Source organism: Acomys minous (genome assembly GCF_964271855.1).
Source record: "Acomys minous genome assembly, chromosome: 3".
In the NCBI taxonomy this organism is placed as follows: domain Eukaryota; kingdom Metazoa; phylum Chordata; class Mammalia; order Rodentia; family Muridae; genus Acomys; species Acomys minous.
The window spans coordinates 32,798,867-32,822,268 of record NC_140485.1 but is presented as its reverse complement, the minus strand read 5'-3'; the positions used below and the strand labels follow the sequence as shown (position 1 = coordinate 32,822,268).

The following is a 23,402-nucleotide window of genomic DNA, read 5'->3' as shown; positions in this document are numbered from 1 at the left end:
ATTCAGTGACACAAGCCTGCAAGCGACTATCCCTGATGAAACCCACCCAGAACATGATGATGGGTCTTCAAGTGGAAGCATCCAGGTGACTTTGGGATGATGGGTTCCCGGGGGATGCTTTCCACAGGCATCCACCCTGCTGCTGTCCGCACTTTAATCAGGACTGCAGAGTCCCAGTTGTGTTGCCTTTGGTTCTCAGAGCGTTCATAGGCTACAACATACTTCAGCACAAGCGTCCTGTACCCAAACATCGTCCCATTTCACATGTGACAAAGCCAAGTCACCTGTGTTGGTGTCTGGGAAGGTGCTGAGCCATCTTAAAGCTGCAAGGGAGGCACATTGACTCCCAAGAGACCCTCAAAAGTCCTTTAGTCCTAATGAAACAAACTCTTGTAGCTTCTAGAAAATTCACCAGGGGAGCAAAATGAAGCAAGAGAAGACAAACTTCTGCCCTCTAAGAGGGTGTTGGTCATTTAGAGACATTACAGCTAACTTGTCTGTAGCCTCTAGAGCTTCTGTGGATTCTCTTGTCTGTGTCTCCCATCTCTCTTACACAACAGCATCTCAGACGGGAACTAGTACTGCCAGGCTTATGTGGCTCTGGGGTTGGAACTTGGGTTCTTTCGCTTGTATTACATACAATTGACCCACTGGACCACCATCTTCCTGTCCCTAGCTGGAATTTTGTTAAAGTGAGACTTTGTCATATTTCAATGATTGCTATTGTCAAGGACACACAACCACAACTTAAAAAAAATTACTGAAGTGAGAACTTTCTCATTGGGGGGAATATATATATTTCCGCCCCCCCCCCAGCATAAGCATGCCTCATGAGAAAACGTCAAATTTTCCTCTATATTCTCTATGTTTGGCAGTTCTTTGTAAGCTCTCCCTTCCTAGGGCTTCCTCATCTTTCCTTCCTGGCAACAAAGAACTGCAAAAACAATCATGCAAGAAATCACAAAAGTCTACTTTTGTTAGCAGAAGAGCTGTACCATAGGAAGCTGTCTCCATCACAGAAGTTTCCCCTTAAACAGGTACACTTCCCTTTGGAAGAAATCTCCACTCTAGCTCACAAGCTATTGGATAAAAAATTATCTATGCCATTGTACTAAATATTTTTTTCTTTCCATGTTTATAATTATTTGATTTTAATTATTAAAGTCATGCTCCACTAGCCTGGCCTTGCTTTTGGCTTTTTGAGGCAAGCCTTAACTCTGCCATCCAAATTGGCCTGGACCTCCCTGCATAGCCCAAGCTACTGTTGAACTCAATGTCTTTCTCCTGCCTGAGTCTCTCAAATTCTAGGGTTACAGGTGTAAGACACCATGCCCAACTACCTCATCTTGAAAAAAAAAACCCTCAAGAGTCATTTTGAAAAACACTCTTCCTGGAATGGTTTATTGTTCAGACTTCTGAGAGATAGTTGTAGGGCAAGTTACATCAGTGCCATAGATGCTGACCCTTCTGGAAGCCGCCCTTTGGTTTGGTTGTGTCATCACATTTTCCACAGTCCTTACTGTAAATACATCAGAAAAGTGCTCTGGGGTCATTTCTAACATAGGCTGCAAAGATCCAACACATCTTTAATTCTTTCAATTATCTCTTACACTTCCATTTTGCTTATTTGTTCTTAGTTCCTAATCACCGTGGTCTTAACTGGCCGTTTTTACTGCTTATTGCTCTCAGTAGGTATGCATGGCCATGTTCCGGTGCTTATTACTATAGATATTATTTTACAGTACTGCTTAGACACCTTCGTCTTTCTGTTTTAAAAAGTGAGGAAGCAGAACAGAACAGAACAGAGCAGAAGGTCTGCCTAAGCTGTGGGCTTCCCAGACTACTCTGAGTCCCTGGGTATAGCCCTTGTATCATGCGAGACTAGACTCTGCCCGCCAGCACTTGGAAGTCAAAGGCAGAAGTATCTCTGTGAGTTTGAGGCCAGCCTGGTCTACAAAATGAATCCAGGACAGCCTGGGCTCTGTTACACAGAGAAACCATGTCTTGGAGAACCAAACAAAAACCAACCAACCAAACGAACAAACAAAAAACAAAAAACAAAAAACAAAACTCTGGCTGATGGGATGGGGGGGAGGGGCGGGGTTAAAGTTTACAAACTATTTGGTTTTTTATGCTTTTTAAGAATTAATTTTTATTTATGTGTATGTATCCATGTATTTGTATGGGGTGTGTGTGTGTGTGTGTGTGTGTGTGTGTGTGTGTGTGTGTGTCCATGCGCATGCACTGCAGATATACCCATAGAGGCTGAAAGGAAGGGTCCAGTCTCTAGGAGCTGTAGATACAGACAGTTGTAAGCCATCTAACTTGGGTACTGGGAATCAAACTTGGGTCCTCTGGAAGAGCAGCAACTGCTCCTAATCCCCAAGTCCTTCCTCTAGCTCGCAAACTGCTTTGGAGCCTCTTTTTCTGGTCATTCTTAGGGCCTAGAAAATTCATTTATAGTGCACTCCTCTCACCACTATCCGGCACCTGAGCTCTGTGATTTTTAAAGCCTCTTGAGGGAGGTCAGGCAGCATTATCTCAAACGTGACTTTGTCAAGGAAATGGACAAGTTCAAAATGTACCCATGTGGGGTGTGTTCCTTTTCAGATTTTCTTTCTGAAATCCCCAGTGAGGGGGCCCTGTCTTCAACTCTTGGCAGTGTTTCAGGGGTCCTTGCGGGGCCATCCTTGTGAGTCACACCTTATTATCAAAGTTATGGTAGCGATTAGCTAAGAATTGGACCTGCGGGCAGGATTACAGAATTTTTTTTTTTTCAGAAGGAAGTGTGAAAATTAGAAAGATGGAATTATTTTGTAGAGACAGAGGTGTCAACGTTTATCCCATATTACGGCAAGTGTGCTGCATGACAGACTGTCATGTCCTCACCCTCGGCAAATGTGGCCCAAATCACAGAGAAACAAGAAACCCAAAATATCACACCAACTGAACCTCTGCACATGCCCTGGGGCTCTGTGGAATTCAGAAAAGCAGGGTCCTTTCTTCCAAGTTCCAGCCAGGTGGCTGTGAGAAAGGCTGGTCTTTAGAGAGAGGGACTGAGTTGTCTTTGCTCTTCAAGGACAATGACTACATCAAAAAATTCCGGCAACGGATGATATGTGACAGTGTTTTCAAAGAAGGGTCAAATGTCAATGCTAAATATCCGCATAGAAGAAACATTCCAGTTCCCTCAAAAATTCCCATCACAACTTCCCCGAATGTGTCTCAAATTTACAAAAACCAAATTTCCAAATTGGTGTTAATTGTACCAGGCACCATGGAGATGCTGTAGCTTCCAGTGGAAATCAGACTGTTATAAAACAATAAGTGGGACCGAGTCTCCTAAACTTAACGCAGAGTGTGTTTATTTTATTGTTTCAGACCACTGATTGCTTGAACTGGGATCATGAATAAGAATGTATGTGTTTCCACAGATTATGTATTTACACCCAGAGGCCCCTGTCAACGCACAGTCCTGGACACATCTCACCCTGGAGACTACAACCTTTATTCCAAGATTTTGCTCTAAAGGGTATCTTTAAATGTACATAGCTCCAATCTTTAGAAGAAAATTAAAGAGAATTCCAGCCTGTATTGTCTATCCTTTCTTTCTGCCTCTCTTTTCAGGTTAGCAGTTTATTCCTGCATTAATCACCCTGACAGAAGCAAGGCAACTCAATTTTCTGCTTCTGTAGGTAGGCACATCACTTTCTGTACAACAGTAGGCATGAAAAGGGCTGCAGCTAAGCTTTGGTTACTGGTGTAATTGAAATGCTATCCACACTATAGGGTGCATTAAAGTCAGATAACGACAGTTCCTGTGGCCAATTTAAGTAGCTTGACTTCCCTGGGAAAAAAAAAATTGCCTGACAGATAAGGCAGACAAACTGGCTAATTCTCCAAGCATGTCTCTCATTGTGATCCTAGAAAAATGAGAAAAAAATGAATCACAGAACCACAAAATCAATTGACCCTCGGGTAGCTCATCAGGCAGCGGGCCTGATAAACCTAAAAGCTTTGTTAATGTCTGCCTGCCTGTATCCCACAGATAGAGCACTTTGTAAATGAACCTGCTTTGATAAATATATTAAGGAAAGCTGTGAATAAAGCCAGAGACTTCTCATTTGTAAATACAACCTCTGCTACATGGAATTAGAATGATAAAGTGGAGTTCCATGTAATTAAGTTTGTATAAGGCCTGAAATCCGTGCAAATACTTCCCCTGAATTTTGAAAGAGAACTGTCAGTTCAATTAATCTGAACATCACCCCAAGAATGTACAGAACAAAATTAAGCTGCTGATAAAACCTGGGCCAGTATTTTGATAAGTAATTCCTATATCATTTCTTGGCCACTGTGATCATTTTATTTAATCCCTTACTCCTCCTTTTTTCCTCAGTTACCCTCTAAGCCATGTACAAAGGGTAGATGGCCCATATACCACCATGCAAGTAATCTAAATCACAAGCTAAAAATGGGGGGAAAAGCCTTCTTTTCTATTAAAAAAAATTAGGGTAAATAAATGCCTATGAAGAGATAGTAAAAAAACAACAACAACAACAACAAAAAACAAAAAAACAAAAAAAACCCCCTGGGTCTACATTGTTCCTGAGAGTCCAGACAAAAGAAATCCTTCCCAGAAGAAGTGGCTGTGTGTGAGCATTGTACAAAAAACACACAGGCAACAATATTCGGCAAGAGTAAGCCAGACAGAATTTGTGATTCGGCTGGAGAATTTTAAAGAATTAAAGAAGAGAAAGGTGATCTTAGGGGGGACGAAAAAGAAAGAAAGCCGCGAGAAAAAGATAAGGTACAAACCCTACTTGCCTAGACTACCTGTCTCTCACCCTAGGCATAAATTCGCACCTCAGGGAAGAAATGGAGAAGTTACTCTTCATATCCTTTGTTCCAGGAACAAGACCAAGAAAGAAAAGAAAACAATTATTTAGGAATCCCGCTTTAGTCAAGGCAGATCTTGGGGTCACTCACCAGTTGTTTACTTGCAGAATTGTCAGTCCTGTGTCTTGCGCTAACTGTTTCTTCTGCTCTTCGGAAGGGTACGGGTGCTGATGAAAAGACAAATGTTTTAAAAGATGCATCAGAAGTCAGGTAAAATGCACATACTTCCTGGCGCAAAACCACCCTTGGTGCATTCTTTACTCTATGGCTTGATTCTCCTCAACACACTTAAAGATATATTTAACTTGCTGACATGTGTGGACAGGAGCCAGTGGGGGCAACCCCGACTTCTTGTCCCACTCAGTAGGACCAGCAGTGAAAGTCCAGGTGCCTAAGTCGCTCAATGTTTTTGATCAGCCGGGAGTGAAAAATATCCTGGGATAACATCAAAATTCTGGGTGCCTCTATTGCTATCTGTTGTATGCAGGGAGCTTGGAGACCCATTGCCTTGGGTTCCTCATATGTTTCTTTCTCTGCATGACCTTTGCGAGATGGTCTGCATCACTATTATTTCTTAGTTAATAGGAGGCTAAGTACAAGTTTGTACCTTTGGCTAATACATATTCACAATTATTTTGGAAGTCAAGGTAAAGGGCTGGATGCAGAGTTCTTGGTCGGGGTGGGACTGGGATTCCTTAACTTTCCTGATTAGTGCTCTGGTCTATGAAGGTCATGAACATTGGCTCACATTGGCTTGCTCAGGCTACCTGTCCCCCGAGCCAGGCATATAATTCACGCCTCGGGGAAGAAGGAATACGTTTTATGCTATGCTTCCTATGGCATTTTTCCCGCGGTAACTTCAAGTCCAGCAACAAGAGAACAAAGCCATAGGTTTTGGGTTTTAATTCTTTCCTTCCCATCACCGGTTCACTCACATTGATAATGATCGGCATGCTCATTAACCTCCTCCCTCTCCCTTTCCCCTCTCATCTCGAAACCCAGGATGGTTGTTTTACAATCATACATGGCTTCAAGAAGTTCTGTGCTGGAGGGCACGTAATTATGAAACACATCTGTTACATAAGGTCCTGTTCAAAACTCACTGGTTTTCTTAAATAGGGAGGTAAACTTTTATCCCCGTGTCAGACTTGTTCATAAACTAGAAGGCTTCGAGCCCTACCCATTTCCCACCAGGATCACTGAAGAGTCATCAGGGGGCTGGAGAGGTGGCTCAGCACACAGGAGCCTCCTATTTGTTCAGCAGAGAACTAAGTTGAGTTCCCAGAACTCCTGCTGGGCAGCTCACAGCTACCTGTCCTTCCAGACCACTGGGTTATGATGGTGCCTGCACACCCACGCACATCCCACAAAACACACATCTACACACACAGTTAAGAGTAATCCAAATAAATCTTTGAAGTAGTCCAATTATTCCAGCATTTGAGGGGGATGTTTTTCAATCCTCTAAGAATTCAGTTCTCAGGTATTTCATTTTCCTTCCATAGTACTGTGCATTATCCAAAATAAACAGGATTGTTTATTTGAGAACCCACATGTCATAGGTTCAACAAAATCCCCTGTATATCAAAAGGGGTTAACTAGATCGGTATTAATATAGAAGGCAGGCTTTTAATATTCCGCAAATGTTAACAAAGAAAGATGATAATGTTGAGTTAATATGGGTTAAGCATAAAATGAAAATAAATTTTTCTGATTGCGAGGTGTTGACACTTTTTTGGCTAGGGCCTGCAGCCTGTTCCTTAAAGCTGTGTAATTACAGAAGGCTTTGCCCCTCCTTTCCCTCCCCCCCCCCCCCCCCCCCGCTAGAGCCTCCCCACATTAGTAATGACCCCTTCACTGCTTCAAAAACCACTAATGGTCTTCAGCAGAGGCAAGAAAAATGAACAGGGTAAATTGGAATCCACAGTCAGTAATTTGCATCCTGTGAGGCTGCTTGGGCCACTCACACTCATTCCTGGCCATCAATCGCTGCCTGTCAGGGACTGCACTCTGCCTCCATGACAAATACTCCTCCTAACACTCTGATTCGTCCACACAATGTAATTGTCCTCTATTCTCCTCTTGGTAATGGAGAAAATGAATGACTCGCAAACAAGGATTGTTCATCGCAGACGCAGAGGTGCCTTCAAACTGGAAGAGGCCTAGAGTACAAACTTTAATTGATTGAAAGCACTGTTTGGGGGAACAAATGACAATTTAAAAAAAAAAAACCTTCTTGTTAAGGTATTTCCTGACCAAATGCAAGGCAGTGGTCCTCCTTTGAGTTCCTGCCACTCTATGATTTTTGAGAGCCTAGTTTTATAGGTTGTCAGCCCCAGGGGAGAAATTGTTCAAACAGCAAAAATTAAAATGGAAATAAAGAGGCAGTCCCCCAAGTTGTATAGAAAGAGGCTGTGTAGTATAGTAGTGTGAGACAGAGGGATGCTTCTGTACCTAACCTCTCTCTGTCTTTGTCCCCTCACCTACCCCTCCCATGTGTGTGGTTTTCTTGTTTTTTACATTTGCCCAAAAAAGTTCTGACAAGTGTGAGGTGTGTGTGTGAGGGTGGGGGGTGGGGAGAGAGAGAAGGAGAGAGAGAGAGAGAAGGAGAGAGAGAGAGAGAGAGAGAGAGAGAGAGAGAGAGAGAGAGAAGGAGAGAGAGAGAGAGAGAAGGAGAGAGAGAGAGAGAGAGAGAGAGAGAGAAGGAGAGAGAGAGAGAGAAGGAGAGAGAGAGAGAGAGAAAGGATAAAAAGAAGTAGTTTAGGAAAAGTGTAGAAAGTGGATGCTACTGGATTACTAAGGAGTCAGTTCCGTCCAGTTTGATGGTAAATTCTGACTGAATAACAAGAATCATTTCTAGCATTTTATCAGGAGAGTAGTCAAATGACTGCAGAATTTTACAAACAGTGCATTTTAGCTTGGACATCCCTCGCTATACATTCCCCATTTTATAAGCACTTTTCAAATTCCGTCCAGAATCATTAGAAACATTGGTACCTTACCAAAATTCACCTTGTACAGATGGCTTTATTTTTTAATTAATAGGGAAGACTAGAAAAAGTTTTAAGTTCTTTGAATGTCATTCTGTGGGGCTTGCACACTTTAGATTCATGCCATTTTTATACATGGGGTGGACGGCTGATCTGTAAGTGCCCTGGCAGTCGGCCACAGGATTTCTAAAATTAAAAGAGCGATTGAGAACAATCAGCTTTCAGAGGGATTGGAACGTGACAATGTGTTTTGGATTAATTTACAAGTATATGTTCATATTTAAGGGCAAACCACGGAACTAAAGCGCTTCTCTCGCATGATGTATAGTGTGCATGCTTTATTGGGACAGACATCATGTTGAAATAATAAACAGGGGAAGCCTTCACTCCTTCTTTGATGTGCATTACTAAATGTCTGACTGGCTCAAATTTAAAATAAACTTGGGTATGTTTGCACTTGGAAACTGGAAGTGGACCACAAGCAATAATTTGTTGTCATTCTCCATGTTCTTGGCCTAAAGCTATAGTTTTGACTATTCGCTGTTGGGGGCCAACTCACTTGGGTCCAGTGGCCCAGAGGTGGCTCAGTTTCCTCCTGAGAGCACATGCTATAATGCAATAGCAATGACGATGAGTCCCTTCATCAATATAACACTGAAGGTTACGGATTTTCACATCTTAAAATAACTCCGAGGCCACCAGTGACTAAAAGCACATTCTAAAAGGTCTCCTTACTTGGAATATCAACTAAGAAAGGCTGAGATAGTGAAAGGGGCATGTATAGCTCATGGTTCCATAGAGAGGAAAAATGTTTTTTAATGGCCTCTCATGTACAAATTCACTTGAAAGCAAGATGTCTTTATCCAAGATTCTACAGGTCTCTTCTCCTCCTTCCTGTACTTGGTAGAGCAAGCTCATGGAGGCAGAGCTATTGCATCCTTACATTATATCCCTAGGGGCATTTAATAATTATCATTTGTGATTAGCCCCTCTCTAATAATGGCTGAACTACAACTAGTTGGTCATGAATTTCATTCTGTGCTGCAAAGATTTATGCAGGATGCTGTAAAATTATAAGTGATACTTCAACTCAGCCCACAAGCGAGAAATCCACAGTGAATTAAAAAAGGAGTGACTTCCAAGATTAAGGCATTGTATGCCACCTAAACAGCTCTCAGCTGGATTGAAGTAAGCCGGGGATGGGGGAAAGCTGGCATGGGTTAGGAGTTGAGTAGTACACTCCTTTAATCCCAGCACCAGGGAAGCACATACAAGTTGAACTCCATGAGTTCAAGGCCACTCCGGTCTACATTATTTGTTAAGTTATCTGTGTAATGATGTAATAATGCCTTTCATGCAACAGAAAAATGGTCAAGCAACATTAGATGGGATAAATTGCTGTTACCACGAAGATAATGACTTCCTTCTTTCAAGCTCTTCCCTCTAACACACTCACTATAACAAAGTTACATGAGGGGACCTTGTTATTTCTTTTAAAAAATTTATCTTTCTCATGGATGTCTCTTCTTTTCTTTAAGGTTTTATTTTAAATTGTGTATGTGGAAGGGTGTCTGTGCATGGTGAGCTCAGTTGCTTTTGGAGACCAGAAGCGTTGGCTCCTCCTAGATCTAGCACTATAGGCAGCTGGATGCTGCTGAGTGGGGATGCTGGGGACCAAATTGGATCCTCTGCAAGAGCATGCTCTCAGCCTCTGAACCATCTTGTCATCACTGTGATCTGATCTTGACTTTGATTATGATAGTTATATATGAAACCCTCAACGTAATTTCCCCAACATGGACAAAGGCACTGCTTTGGGTGGATATTCTTTAGGAAACTAGGATTACACATTAGGCACATGTAAATAAACCTTATCCTTTGCACAAATAAATGCATCGTCTAATGAAAGGACAAACAAGTCAGTTGTCACTAATTTAGCAACTTTTTTATGTGAACAACAATTCATATACCATGAATAGAATGTACATTTAAAATAATCAATTTTAAAGGCGAAGCTTTGAAACAACAGAAAAGATATTTTAAAGACTCTACACCGCATCTTTGTTTCTCCCTACTAAAATGTCCAAATAAAATGACCAGATATTTATAATTTTATGTTTTCACTGCCCTGCCTCATTGACTTCTCTCTTGAGTATAACTTTCTAACAGGAAAGTTTTATGTGGATTTTTCACTTTTGTAGTTCTCTTTTACACTCTTGTTGCTTTTTTTTAAAAAATAGGTTATCACTGTGTAGCTTTGGCTGACTTGGAGTTCTCTATGTAGACCAAGCTGGCCTCAAACTTAAAGAGTTCTGCCTGCCTCTGCCTCCCTAGTGCTGGAAACGGAAGCCGTGTGCTACTACCACCTGGCTGCACTCTCATTGCTTTCTTGTGTGGCAAAAATGATGAGGCCAACCATTGGCCTCTTTCAAGTCTTGTTAGAGGTTCTTTCATATTACCTATGACCGGGCCCTGAGGTATTAGTCTAGGATGCTGAAATAATGGAGTTTGTAGAGGTGTCCCTGAGATGCTTAGCACCTGAACAATCATAATAGCAAACTTTGTGTTGGTTAACCCACCCACCTCCCGCCCCCTGCTACCCCAGAATCATTTCTTATGTAAGACAAACAGACCGAGCAAAATCACAGCATTTATTCTTAGTTGACTTTAACTGGTAGCTAATTTAGGAGATCATACAGATGAGGACACATTCTTAGCTCCTTGCTAGCTTTCTGGAGATAGCACCTCTGGCGAATGGCTATGGTAACTATTTATTAGAAATTTGAAGACTTTTTTAGCCGAAATATTGGCTCTTCACTGGAGCCCAAAAATACCTGATATTTGACTAAGTGGGATAAAGGCTCAGCACCTCTGTCTTTACATTGTGTCTGTCATCTTCACTGCTCCAATCTTTAAGTGATATTCTACTGAGTGCTGGATTTGGGCATGTGGCTCATTTGAGAACTGTTTAATTCAGGGCTAACTTCATCTACTGCTCATTGGAACTGGCATGGGTTTCTTCTACTCTGCCCAGGGCTTTCTTCACAAGCAAGCATCTGCAGTTCAGGGCCTTGTCAGAAGATCTAGACTAAACCACACAAAGTGATGACACCAGGGGTAACTCAGCAGCTCCTAAGTGAGGCTAGCTGCCCTTTAGCCCACCAAGTACCAAGGCCAGCATGTTTATACACCGGAAGAACATCTTTGAAACTGTGCCCATGACTAATTGACAATTAGAGACATTCATCCAGCCCCAGAAAAAAATCAATACAAGCCTACTGCTCCTTTTGCTAAGACAGCAGCCTGAGCATCGCTTCTTCTCCTCTCCGTTCTTCCTTCGTTTCTTCATTTCTTCTTCTCTCATTTTCCTTCCTTCCTTCCTTCCTTCTCTTCTCTTCTTCCTTCTTTCTTCTTTCCGTCCTCCTTCCTTCCTACTTTCTTTCTCCTCTTCCCCCCTTCTTCTTTTTCTTCTCCAATTTTGCTTTTCTAGGACAGTCTTACTCTGTAGCCTAGCTCAAGCTGCCAAGCTAGATAGAACTCACTTTTGAAGCTTATGCTGGCCTTGAACCCGTGGTAATCCTTTTGCTTTCTGAGGATCCAGTCACCTGTCTGATTTTCGTTAGCTTCCCTTCTGCTTACAAGCTCAGGTCCCAACAACGGAGCTCAACCTTTCTTCCTCATAATATATGACTTAGCATTGTTTCTGCTGTTTGCACGACGTTAGACGCTGCCTTCTTGTATCATCCTTACATTTAATAAGACGTTTCCATTCCAGCTTTCACGCTTTCTGTTGAGGTGCATTTCCCTCTTTCCTTTTGCTGTCAGTGCTTTGATTTTTTTTTTACCTTGGAAATATGCTAAGCTATGATAAAGTGACTTTGGCTTAACCAATCAGCATGGTTAACTATGCTGTCTACATGGAAGGCATCCAAGTTAGATTAAGGAATTTTATCATGGGACTGCCAAATGATGGCTCTTTATTCACTGCAGTTCCTACATAGTCAGCTATGTGCTTGGTGTTGCCATCAATTGAGAAGAAGCAACCTGGCTGTGAAGAAAGCTCCTATAGACAATAGATTTCTGTCAACAGTTCTACACCTGGGTGTAAGTTTACCTAAAACTGTCCTGCCTTCACCTTTGGTCATTTGGACCATAAAATTGGTCATAGTTAACACACACAGCCCAATTCAGATTATCTGGATTTTTTCTGGGGTTGTTACTTCTACCCCAACCCCCCCACCCCCGCCCCCACCAGCTGAAAATAATCACTTATCTTATTTTGTATTTGTTTTGGGAGTAAGATGAGGTGGCAGAAGTAGAGGGAGAAGGGCAGAAGAGGAACAGGGTACATCATTCTGCCTTGTCAAGCACCGCAGAAACCCGACAGGCAACTCAAGACTTTAAAGCATTTGTCCAACCTATGATCTCAACCAACTGAAACATCACCAAATCAAAAAGATAGAAGCCTGGATGTGCAATGAATGTGCAACTGTGAAGATTTTCTATCTAAATTGAAAAAGTGAAATGTGAGGTAGAGTTGTGATGCCATTCTCATACAATGGCCGCAGAAAACATGAGCTTGTTTCTTGCGCAAAGTGGAAAATCTTAAGGGATGTGAATGTAATTTTGCTAGCCAAAATACTCGAGAAATGATTAATTGCAAAGACCATATAATAACCAGAGGACATGACAGTGTGATACAACAGAGACCACTGCAATCATCAGGCTGATTCGGGGCTGTCTGATTTGAATCGCAGAAGGAAAGTGTATTTCACGTACCGTGAGACTCTTATGTCTCCAAGCCAACAGTGGGGAAAGCCCCAGAGCTGGAAGCAATCATTTCCCTCCAGACTCCGTCAGCTCCCCTCTTCTCTCTTGTACTCCTCTCCTCATCTTATGTAAACATGTGCACTTCAACAACGTCCCTCACTAATCTGAAAAATCATCTGAGAGCCAAGTTCATGTCTTATCGAACCTTGAACTTTAGCAGCACTTAGCACAGGGCTTTCTGTATAGTAAGTGTTCGGTACCTACTTGTGAGCAAGTGCATTCTTTCTTAGCTGGAGACTTTTTTTTTTAGATAGAAATGACTGCTGTTGCTGTGCATACAATGAATAAACACCCAGATATATATATGGAAAGGTTCAGATAGCCATTTAACTGTTTTAGCAACACAATATTTGGGTATTTGAAAACATCTGAGTTTTCACATTTTCATCCAGATGTTTGGTGTCATGGAAACATAAGTTCCAAATTCAAATGAGGAGTTTAAAATTTTTTTGTGCCAGATATATATTTGGGAGAAAGAAAATGTGTCTATTTATGGGAGACATTTTCATTTAAGTTTATATGGAAGTAAATAGATAAAATCATAGCAACTTTAGCTTCTAAAATTGAGAAAAAAGCTAAGAGAGTTTAACAATGGTTAGATTCTAAAATATTAATATTTTTCAAAATATTAATGTTGGTCAACCTTGGATTCGCAGTGGAAAGGCCAATGAACAAAGAGAGCCACATGTGGTGGCCCACGCCTATAATTCCAACAGGAGAGAAGGAGGTGGAGGCTTTCAAGTTTAAGACCAGCTAGATTACAGAGCAACACCTTCACACACACACACACACACACACACACACACACACACACACACAAATACACACAGATATATATGCATATACATACACACAGATATACACAGACACACAGACACACACAGATATACACAGACACACACACACAGATACACACACAGTTATACACATACACACACAGATACACACACAGATATACACACACACATATACACACAAACATGCACACATACATATACACACATACATGCACACACACATATACACACAGATACACACACACACACACACACACACACACAAACACCAAAGCGGCTGGGCGGTTGTGGCACATGCCTTTAATCCCAGCACTTGGAAGCCAGAGGCAGGCGGATCACTGTGAGCTCGCGGCCAGCATGGTCTACAAGGTGAGTCCAGGACAGCCAAGGCTACACAGAGAAACCCTGTGTCAAACAAAACAAAAACAAAAAACAAACAAACAAAAAAGAGAAAAGGAGGGAGCTGGGGATAAGCCTCAACAATAGAGTGTTTGTCTAATAAGCACGAGGCACCCAAATAGAAAGAAGTGAAAGGGGGGAAATGTGAAAAGAGCAGAGAGAGGGGAAACTTAGGCGATTCCAGGTGTTTGGGAGGCTGAGACAGGAGGATTGCAAGTTTAAGTCTTACCAGGGCAAATCTGCTGAGACCCGGTGTCAAAAAAGAGTCATCGCAGAGGGGAAGGCATGTCTGTGTGGGCAGGGCGCTTGCTTAGGATACAGTGAGAGCTAAGAAGGTGTCATTTCAGCTACTAAAGCTAAGAATACAGGGAAAAAAGGGTTTGCGATCCCGCAGAAATCCTCCTCTGCGTTTTCAAGGAGGTCCGTTGTAGGAACTAGGAACGTCTTCTAACGGTTCAGACAGGGCTTATCTCGTGGGAGGGAAATGATTTTGCAATGGTCAGATACCACTGACACTCGCTCTACTTCTCAGTTCCAAAACGGAATCCAAAAACGTATTAGAGAAACATTGCTGGAGCCATTTGCAAAGACGATTTCAATTTTAAACACAGGGAGGAAAAAAAGTAATTATTTTCCAATTGACGGAGGCTTAAAAGCTCGGCAGAGTTTTGTTTTGAACATAAGGGCAATGCATTTGTAGGGCTAGAGGAAGATGATTTTTATTTAACGTTTGTTAGGATGCTCCCATGAGCTGCTTGGCCATGCATGGAACGCTGCCTCCATGCCTAATGGCGATCTTACTAAATGAACCCAAAGCCCCAGATAAGGCCTTGACTCATTTAGCAATCATTTCACATTCCTACACCATGATCAAATTAATATTTTATGGGGCCACAGTGTTCTACAGCCAGACCACTTTTCCAAAAAATTGAATTTTTGTGCTTATTTATTTTATGGATCATTTGTTGAAATAGATTTCAAAACAGGTTTAGGCTATTTAGATTTTCCAGTGAACTGCAAACGAAAAAACTCACACACTCAGAGCTGAAAAGGACATCAGAGTCCATCTAATCCAAGCATCTCATTTTATGCCTAATGAAACCTAGGTTGGGGAGGCGAAATTGCTTGCCCAGTGGCTTGCCCAGTTGGCATCTCTTCTTTTAAGAGGCCTCCTGATACCCTCAGAAAGAAAGCATTTCACATTACAGAACCTCAAAGAATATTTTTTTTTTATAGAAGATCTTATTTCTACTTAGGAATTGAAAATACCAACGTTCAGATTTTGTTGTGTTAGCTACTCTGTAACACAGACTCCCTCCTTGAGCCTCCCTGTCTGCCACACTATGCTCCAGTGTTGTTTGATTCCCCTGTTCCAACGTTAGAGTCGTTTCTCCCTGGAAGCAGAGGCTGGCTAGCCACGTTTTACTTCCAGAATCCAGGCTACTCCCTGACTTGTTGCTGTATCCAATACACAGAAATCGAACTAAGCAAGTTGGAAAATACAGCCACATGAATTCTTTGCATCCTAAATATGACACTTTTCGAAATTAGAGAAATGGGCATTGGCTAAGCTGAAAAGCTAGAGCGCAAACGGGAAGGGAGAGTGAAGAGAGGAGCAACCCAAAGACAAAGGAAGTACCAGCTTCACGACCACACGGCGCCCCATAGTTACACACGCAGCCCTCACTTCCAGAGGAAGCCTTTGCATGACTAGATGACACGGGGGAACTCAGGTCACAATAAAGAAAAAGAAGTGCACACGTGGAAGTTTCCACTAACGTTCGATTGCCTTTCAGTTGTTCAACACAACCGCCACCACCACAGGCATGAGGTGCACAGCTTATCTTCTGTGACAGTCGCACTCCACAGACCCACACACACTGCCACACGAGCCTGAGTGAGAAGGAAACGAGCATGTTTGATCAGTCCAGGACAATGTTCCTCTAGTAACTTAAAAGTCTGGATGGAAACAAACGTGGGATAAATAGCAAGGGATTCTTAAGAAACATTAAAAGCTATAACGCAATTCCAGTTTGTTTATTTCAGCTTTATCTGCGTGAACTCTATAATGGATAACTTCATTTGACATTCCATAAAAAACGCACCAAAGATCGGGCTTAGCAGGAGAAAGCTCACAGGATTTGAAGAGGAAGGGGTTATTTAAACAGTGTTATCTTTTTCCAAAAACCGTTATCTGTAGAGTAAGCATTGAGACTGTTTGGATATTATCTCCTTTGCTCAGCTCAGAGTACAGGATAAGAGGATGGGGAAGAATGATAACTTAAAAAGTAATAAAAATATTGGGGGACGTGGCATAAACTTGGCTTCTTCAGGGACAGTCACAATCAATGGGAAATGGCCATCTATCACACGGCTGTTTCGCTTCTTACTACGAACCAGGTTTCCATCAGGGAGCTTTAATGAAACACCACTTCTTTTGGGTTTTGTTTTTGTTTTTGAGACAGAGTTCCTCTGTGTAGCCTTGGCTGTACTGGACTCACTTTGTAGACCAGACTGGCCTCGAACTCACAGAGATCCTTTTACCTCCCTGAGTGCTGGGATTACAGGTATGTGTTATTGCACCCAGCTGAAGACCCCATTTCTTAATAGGATTGTGTTTACAACCAAAAGTTCGTCAAAACAAAAACTTAAAAAATGTATAAGACACCATCATTTAGAAACACAACTAAAAGATGAAGAATTCATAAAGGCTTCTTTTTGCGTAAGAAGTAATGTCTGGCTATAGCTATTTAGAAGAAAACTCTTTTTTCAAAAAGTTTGAAAAACGTTTTACTTTCTTCCTGCTTAATAATAAGCCTTCATTTTAATATGTTTGAGGATTTAGGATTTCTTAAATGTTTTAAAAAATATTGCTAATGGTCAGTCCTCGAAATACAACAAAGTAAGATAAAGACACCACCTTACTGCTTGCCGTACTGACCCACTCACTGGGTCATAGCCACAGCCAGAAAATGCTTACTTGGGCCATCCAAAAGTTCACTTAGCAGTATTTGTTTTTGGAATTCCCCAGGGTTTTACCTTATCAATTTGTTTTTCCTTTCCTCCCTCCCCCACCCTTTAGAGTAGCCTGTGTAGCAAAGTCAACTAATTCAAGACAGGGACAATGTAAGGTCCTGCCAAAAAGTTATCTTTTGTACCTAAATGGGCCCATTTACTATTTCAATTAAGCCACAGAATGCACATCTTGTTTAATCAAGTATATCTGAAGGATGAATTTTTAAAAATCATATTGTGAGCTTCTGATATGTAGACCCCATCAACTGATTACTAGATGCAAGTGTCTTTCCATTATACTTACACATCTGTTTCTTCTAGTTTTAAATGTATGAAATCACTAGTAATCCAATCTATATTATAAATAAGCATTATATATATATATATATATATATATATATATATATTCGTGGTGCTTGATTAAAGTGACCAAATAGTAAAATATGGGAGAGCTTGGTAGTATTTAAGTTTTGGCACCATGATTGAATGCTACACCGAGTAAATCCAAATAAATTAGACATTTATGAACGAAAAGAAAACAAAGGGACTGGTGGGATGGCTCAGCAGGTGAAGGCACTTACTGCCAAGCTCGCCAAACTGAGTTTGATCCATGGGACCCGCATGGTGGGAGAGAACCAACTCCCATAGATTATCCTCTGACCTCTAATTTCGTGTCATGGCACCTTTGCCCCACTCCTCAATAAATTTTTAAAAAGCAATTAAGAAAAGAAAATATAGACACCAAAATTAGAAGGACTTTCGTCAAAACAATAAAGTAATTTAATAATATGCTTGCAGTTTACTGAAATTTCATACGTAGCAATTTTCTTTCTAATTGACCAATGAATCAGAAAATACTAAGTCAAGGACTTCTTGTAACTTGGATAACCGAGCTTGGTTCAAGAGAAAACAGTCTTCTAATTATTGCTCTGTACTTGTATTTGCTCATCAACTTGAATTTTTAAAAGCAGGAACAATGCGGAACATTTAAAAATGTGTCTATGGCAATTTAATGCTTTTTTTTTCAGTTTAAGTGATAAGATTTTATAGAAAGATGTAGTTACCTCTACTTCTGGATTTAAGTATTAGAACTGAGTAGCCTAACTTCTCCCTTATAGAGACAATTCACTCCACTTTTCTATGAAAACATCGTTTCCAACTAATCCAGAAGTCCTGAAAATGGTGCCTCCCTAAAGCTTGGATGTGACCTGTTTGGGTCACCCACCATTCATGACGTTCATGCCTCATGGACAGAGACCTCCAGCATTTGATACCTGCTATGAATGGCCAGGCAAGTTTGCCTTGACTGGTAGCTGACATATTTAAAGACCACTAACCTTTCAAGAGAAAGGTCCTCTGACCATAGGAAAAAAAATTTTTTTTCATTAAAAAGGAGACGCACGTGTGTTACTGATTCAGTCATGTACATTATTTAAATATCTGAATTATTTAAATCCTTCCACTTGAGTAATGGAACTAGACCCTTTTCTAGCATAAGCTGAGTAAGACAAGTTCCCTGAGTTAGCAAAACACTTACAGATTGCCACATGGCAGAATATAATCCTCCAAAAATCATTACTCAAATTCAAAATACTGTTCATATGTATATATCAAAGAAGCATTATGTTTTTCTAAATATGGACATTTTGTCAGAAGAGGTTTCATCCTAAAAGCCAGATGATGTGATAAAACCTAGAACGTGACATTACAGAATCTAGAACCCGACATTACAGACCCAGAACAGCACTACCTGGAGGCGGAACTTTCTCTAACTCCCTGGGCAGTTTTGAACACGTAAGAGAAGAGAAAATATCTCAAAGAGGTGAAAGGATAGGTAGAGTTGGCACCCTGTCCATGTCCGAGTCCCTTATTGATCATGACCTGGGTCTAATATGGACATCAAGGAGACTCTGCTGGTGAATTTTCTTCCCTTGGACAAGGCCATCTGGCAGTCAGTATCTACTCAGTGTCAGGTCTGACCTGGCAGAAACTATAGCAAGGAGGTTTTCAGGTCAGGAATTTGGAGCTGTAAAAGTTCCTTACAGTGTATAGCACAAATAGCACTGGGGCAGAAACACAAATAGCTACTTTACATGGCCTTCATGCTTTTTCTAACCTACCTGGACAGTCGTGAAGTAGTCTGAGGTTACACTATTACCATGGCGGGGCACTCTAGGAGCAGCCCATTGTGATAACATGTGCACAGCTACACACCCTGGCCTAGGTGTTTAACAAGCCAGGGGTCTGAAGGTGCACAGGAGCAGATTGACACTGGAGCTTTGGCGATCACGACCGCTATGCTCCTTTTATTTTCCTTAAGTTGGGAGCTTAAGGAAACATAAGTTGAGGTTTAAGTGGCTAAATTATTGGCAGCGTTAGAGAATGTTAGAATGACACTATCTTCTGGAGTCATCACGTCCTTCAGCTCCATGGACAGCTGGGAAGCCAACTACATAGAAGTGCAAAACTTGCTAATGAGTGCACTTCTCTTTGAGCCTTACATAAGTATATTCAACTTTAAGTTAAATAAGTCCTTTGTTAAAGTGAGTTATAAGAGGACTGTTTGTAGATTACAAATGTTTTATTTAATGTTATTCTGTGTGTTAATGATATGTATGTGAGAGTGGGAGGGATGCACATGCTGTGTGTGTGTGTGTGTGTGTGTGTGTGTGTGTGTGTGTGTGTGTGTGTGTGTAGGCCAGAGGTCAACTCTGTGGAGTCTGTTCTTCCATCTTCCTTTCCCCAAGTTCCAAGTATTAAACAAGTTGCCAGACTTGCTGGTAAATGCTTGCGTTTACCTCCCCAGTCCTTTTAAGCTGTGGCACTTATAAGCCCATGTACCCCCCAGGGACAATACTCTCCTGACTTTTTTTTTTAAAGGAAGAAATATAAAGTTTATAAGAAATGCCAAATGAAGCACTCTCACAGAGGATTTACAAATAAGAGCCTCGGCTTTCATGCCTGCTCTACTGTGTGCTCACCTAGAGGGAAGTCTTGGAAAGTAAAAAGAACTAGATAAATCCTCAGTAAATGAGTGAATATTTTTCAGAGTTTTACTTGAGGCTGAAGCATACACATTTTGTTGTTGTTGTTGTTGTTGTTTTGAGACAGGGTTTATTTGTGTAGTCTTGGCTGTCCTAGACTCTCTTTGTAGCCCAGGCTGGTCTCAAACTCACAGTGATCTTCCTGCCTCTGCCTCCCAAGTGCTGGGATTAAAGACGCGTGCCACCTCACCCGGCATATATACATTTTTACATTAGTAGCTACAGTCACTTAGCTGGCAAGAGACCAGCTGCAAGGGATGAGGGAATTTCTGTGTGCTACTGATTTAGAAGCACGTGCACTAACGGGTTATTCACATAACTGAAAACTCTGAAATAGATTCTCCAGGAGGCACTATATATTTCTAGGTCTGTATAGACAAACACGAAGGTGGCGAAAGCTTGTAGAAATCCCCGCATAATTTATCACAATATAGGCAGAAGTATATGACCACCGTCACCCCAAGGCTGTAAGACTTTCCATTATGTAACACCACAGCAGATAAACAGTAGAATATAAAGTGTAGATCCTAGCTGGAAACACTCAAGCAGCTCAGGAAACACATGTGCTCTGTGTCATCAGGTCACACTCAGGTGGCATTCTGGGAAGGTTTTTGGAAAACACCGGTTGACAGAGATTGGAAGGAGGGAGACGGTCCACATAAATCCGTTAACAGTTGCATTTATAGTTTTCCCCTATCGGTTCCCAGGCACCTTTCTAATATTAGCTGCCGAGGCTCTGCGGGCACGCAGCTCATCTCCATTGTCTCATCGCCCTCCACAGAGGAAGAGGCCCATAGGCAGGAAACATTTACAGCCTACGACTTGTTTGTGATCCAGAATTAAAGGAAAACATTTAAGTTCTGACTTCTCCTCCGTGCTGCAAAAACCTATGATGCCAACTCTTTTCTCGAAACGATTTCTTTTGGCCTTTTAGTAAAATCCTCAATCATATTTCTAATGTAAATGAAGGTTAGAGTGAACATTCAGGATACGGAGTCTTTTAATGTCATCCATTATAGCAAAATGCTCAGCCACTCAAGTTTTGTGCCAACTCAAGGCAAGCAAGGCCAATTGACAGAACAAAATAACGCTGATCTTGGTAAGGTCTGGTTGCTTATGAGGTTGAAAAAACCATACCACGGATTTCTGTTCTCTCTCTCTCTCTCTCTCTCTCTCTCTCTGTGTGTGTGTGTGTGTTCCTGTTAGTTCGCATATGCAGCACTGCGATTACAGACATGTCTGCTATAACACTACATCCAACTTTACATGATCAGAATCTGAACTGATGTCCTTATGCTTGGAGTGGGTGGGGGGGAGGAGGGAAGGGAAGCACTTTATCCCCTGAGCCACCTCTCCAGCCTAAGCCAGTGCATTTCCGTTTTAGTTTTACCTAAGAAAAGGCACTTAGTAGCTTGAGTAATCCTATACCTCTCTATCAAGAATGCCCATGACATTGTGACACATCTACTCATGGCTACGACAACTGGGCTACACCTAAGAGTATAACTGAGAAATTTGAGAGCTGAAAATGTAAGATGCCCATGAGATCCCCAAATGTCTTCACCAGCAGGTCAGGTCATTTAAATTTTAGAAAACTATATGCACACCCCCCCCCGTAAAAACATAAGCTTGAAGAACTTTGAGCAGTGACAGAAGTTCCATGAAGCCCACCTTGCTTCTAACCCAAGCAGCACGTATACTAGAAAGCTGGAGATCTGGAAGCTTCTGTGCCTAATGTCTGCGACATGCTGTGCTAATAGCCAGGAGTCTAACTAGCCATTCAAGTGGGAAAAAGGTTTGGCAAGCCCTGGGAAAAAGGAGCTCACAGTTGTTCGGGCACAAAAATTCAAAAAACAAAGCTGAAAACTTACAAAGAAATTCAGGCTACACCTCATGAGGGAATGAACCTTAAAATAAATTAAGAGACAAACTGAACTTATATGCATTAGAATAATATACGCACAAATCTCTAGAGAAACGCTATTATGTCACAATTAATGCTGAGACGGCAATGGAGCCAGGCTCATATCAATAGATTCCAAGTTTTGAACAGTTTCTCGGCTATCCAAGTGGGAATTTGGCCAGGATACTGGGGTTAATAATTCATTTTGAGGAAGGCTAATTCTTTGGGATGCAGCCCACTTCACAGAAGAAACATTGGCCCGTGTGAGTAAATCCACTTCTCAAGATCACCGTCAATTCGTTCCACAGGGAAAGGAGGGGCAGTAAGTATGTGCACCTCTTTAGACAAAAACATTGATATTCTTAAAGAAATACATTAGAGTCAAAGAATGGTTCAAAGCATTCACATCTGATTTCAGGATTTGTAATTCTTTTTAAAACTCTTTCTTGTTTGTTTTTGAGATGGGTCTAGGCTGGGCTGTAGGCCAGGTTAACTTAGAACTTATGGCAGCCCCCCCTTCCTGAGCTCCCATACACTGAAATTACAGGTGTGAGCCACCATTGTCTGTCATGATGTCTGTATTCTTAAGGGACAATCTTTTCATCAGCTTGCAATCGCCTAGGTCTTGGTGTAAATGTCCAGGAAAATGCCTTATCTAAAGGTAGGATCTCCGAATCCAGAGACTGGGGTGCCCTCCTGGCCCTGTGGAGGGCGTTCCTATGAACTGAAGAAGCTCTTGGAACCTTTAAAACTTGGAGTTTCCACTGGTCCGATGCAGTATAAACTGGCCATTTATTAGCTGAATGAACAGTTCCTGAGTACCAGGCATTATTCCAGAAGACAGGCATCCTTGACCTCCTGGATTTTAGATTCCAGTGAGGAACATAAGCAGCAAGCTAAAAATAGAGACTATATTCTATATGGCGTCAGTAACGTTTATGAAGAAAAACAGGCACTCCGCTGAGAAAGTGACTGGGGGTGCTGCTGTTTTACAGAGGGTGGGACAAGGCGACTGCTTTGAGAAGGTGACATTTGAGCAGGCTTGATCGGGGAGTCAGAGCCAGCTGGGAGGCGGGCAGAGAGCCCGGAGTCCTACTTCAGCAAGACAAGGCCTAAGACGGCTGGGGCTCCAGAGTATCTGGCCCCCAGATCACCCTGAGCCTTGTGGGTCACGCTAAAAGGCTTAGGCACTGACATGGTGCCTGACACACAGTAATTAATTGCGTAACAAATAGTGGCTATTTATTTATTCATAGTGGGCAAATACAGTCATAAACCAGAATCATCCATCACTGCGCCGCCACAGAGCTGGAGTTCTCTACATCAGTCCTAGGATCCTAACATAGCTTAACACATTTGAAATGCTCATGAATATCACCAGCAAATGTTTTCTGCGGTGCACGATTATTCAGCCTGTTATTTTTCTATCAGTGATGAGTTCTTTCAAGGGATTTTAGTTGGGAAAAAGTAAGAGCACTAAAAGATTCGTTAGCTGGGACCTGTGAAAGGGGGAGAAGCGAATTAG

General features: G+C 41.7%; 1 protein-coding gene across 7 annotated transcripts in view; it reads right to left on the bottom strand.

The window, feature by feature from the left end:
* MEIS2 (Meis homeobox 2) overlaps positions 1-23,402 on the bottom strand; it is a 201,107-nt gene that overhangs the window by 52,013 nt on the left and 125,692 nt on the right. For all 7 annotated transcript variants that reach the window (XM_084776569.1, XM_084776563.1, XM_084776565.1 and 4 more), the window contains one exon: positions 4,990-5,066. In XM_084776569.1, coding sequence (XP_084632695.1) covers positions 4,990-5,066 — 77 coding nt within the window. The remainder of the gene's footprint in view (positions 1-4,989; positions 5,067-23,402) is intronic.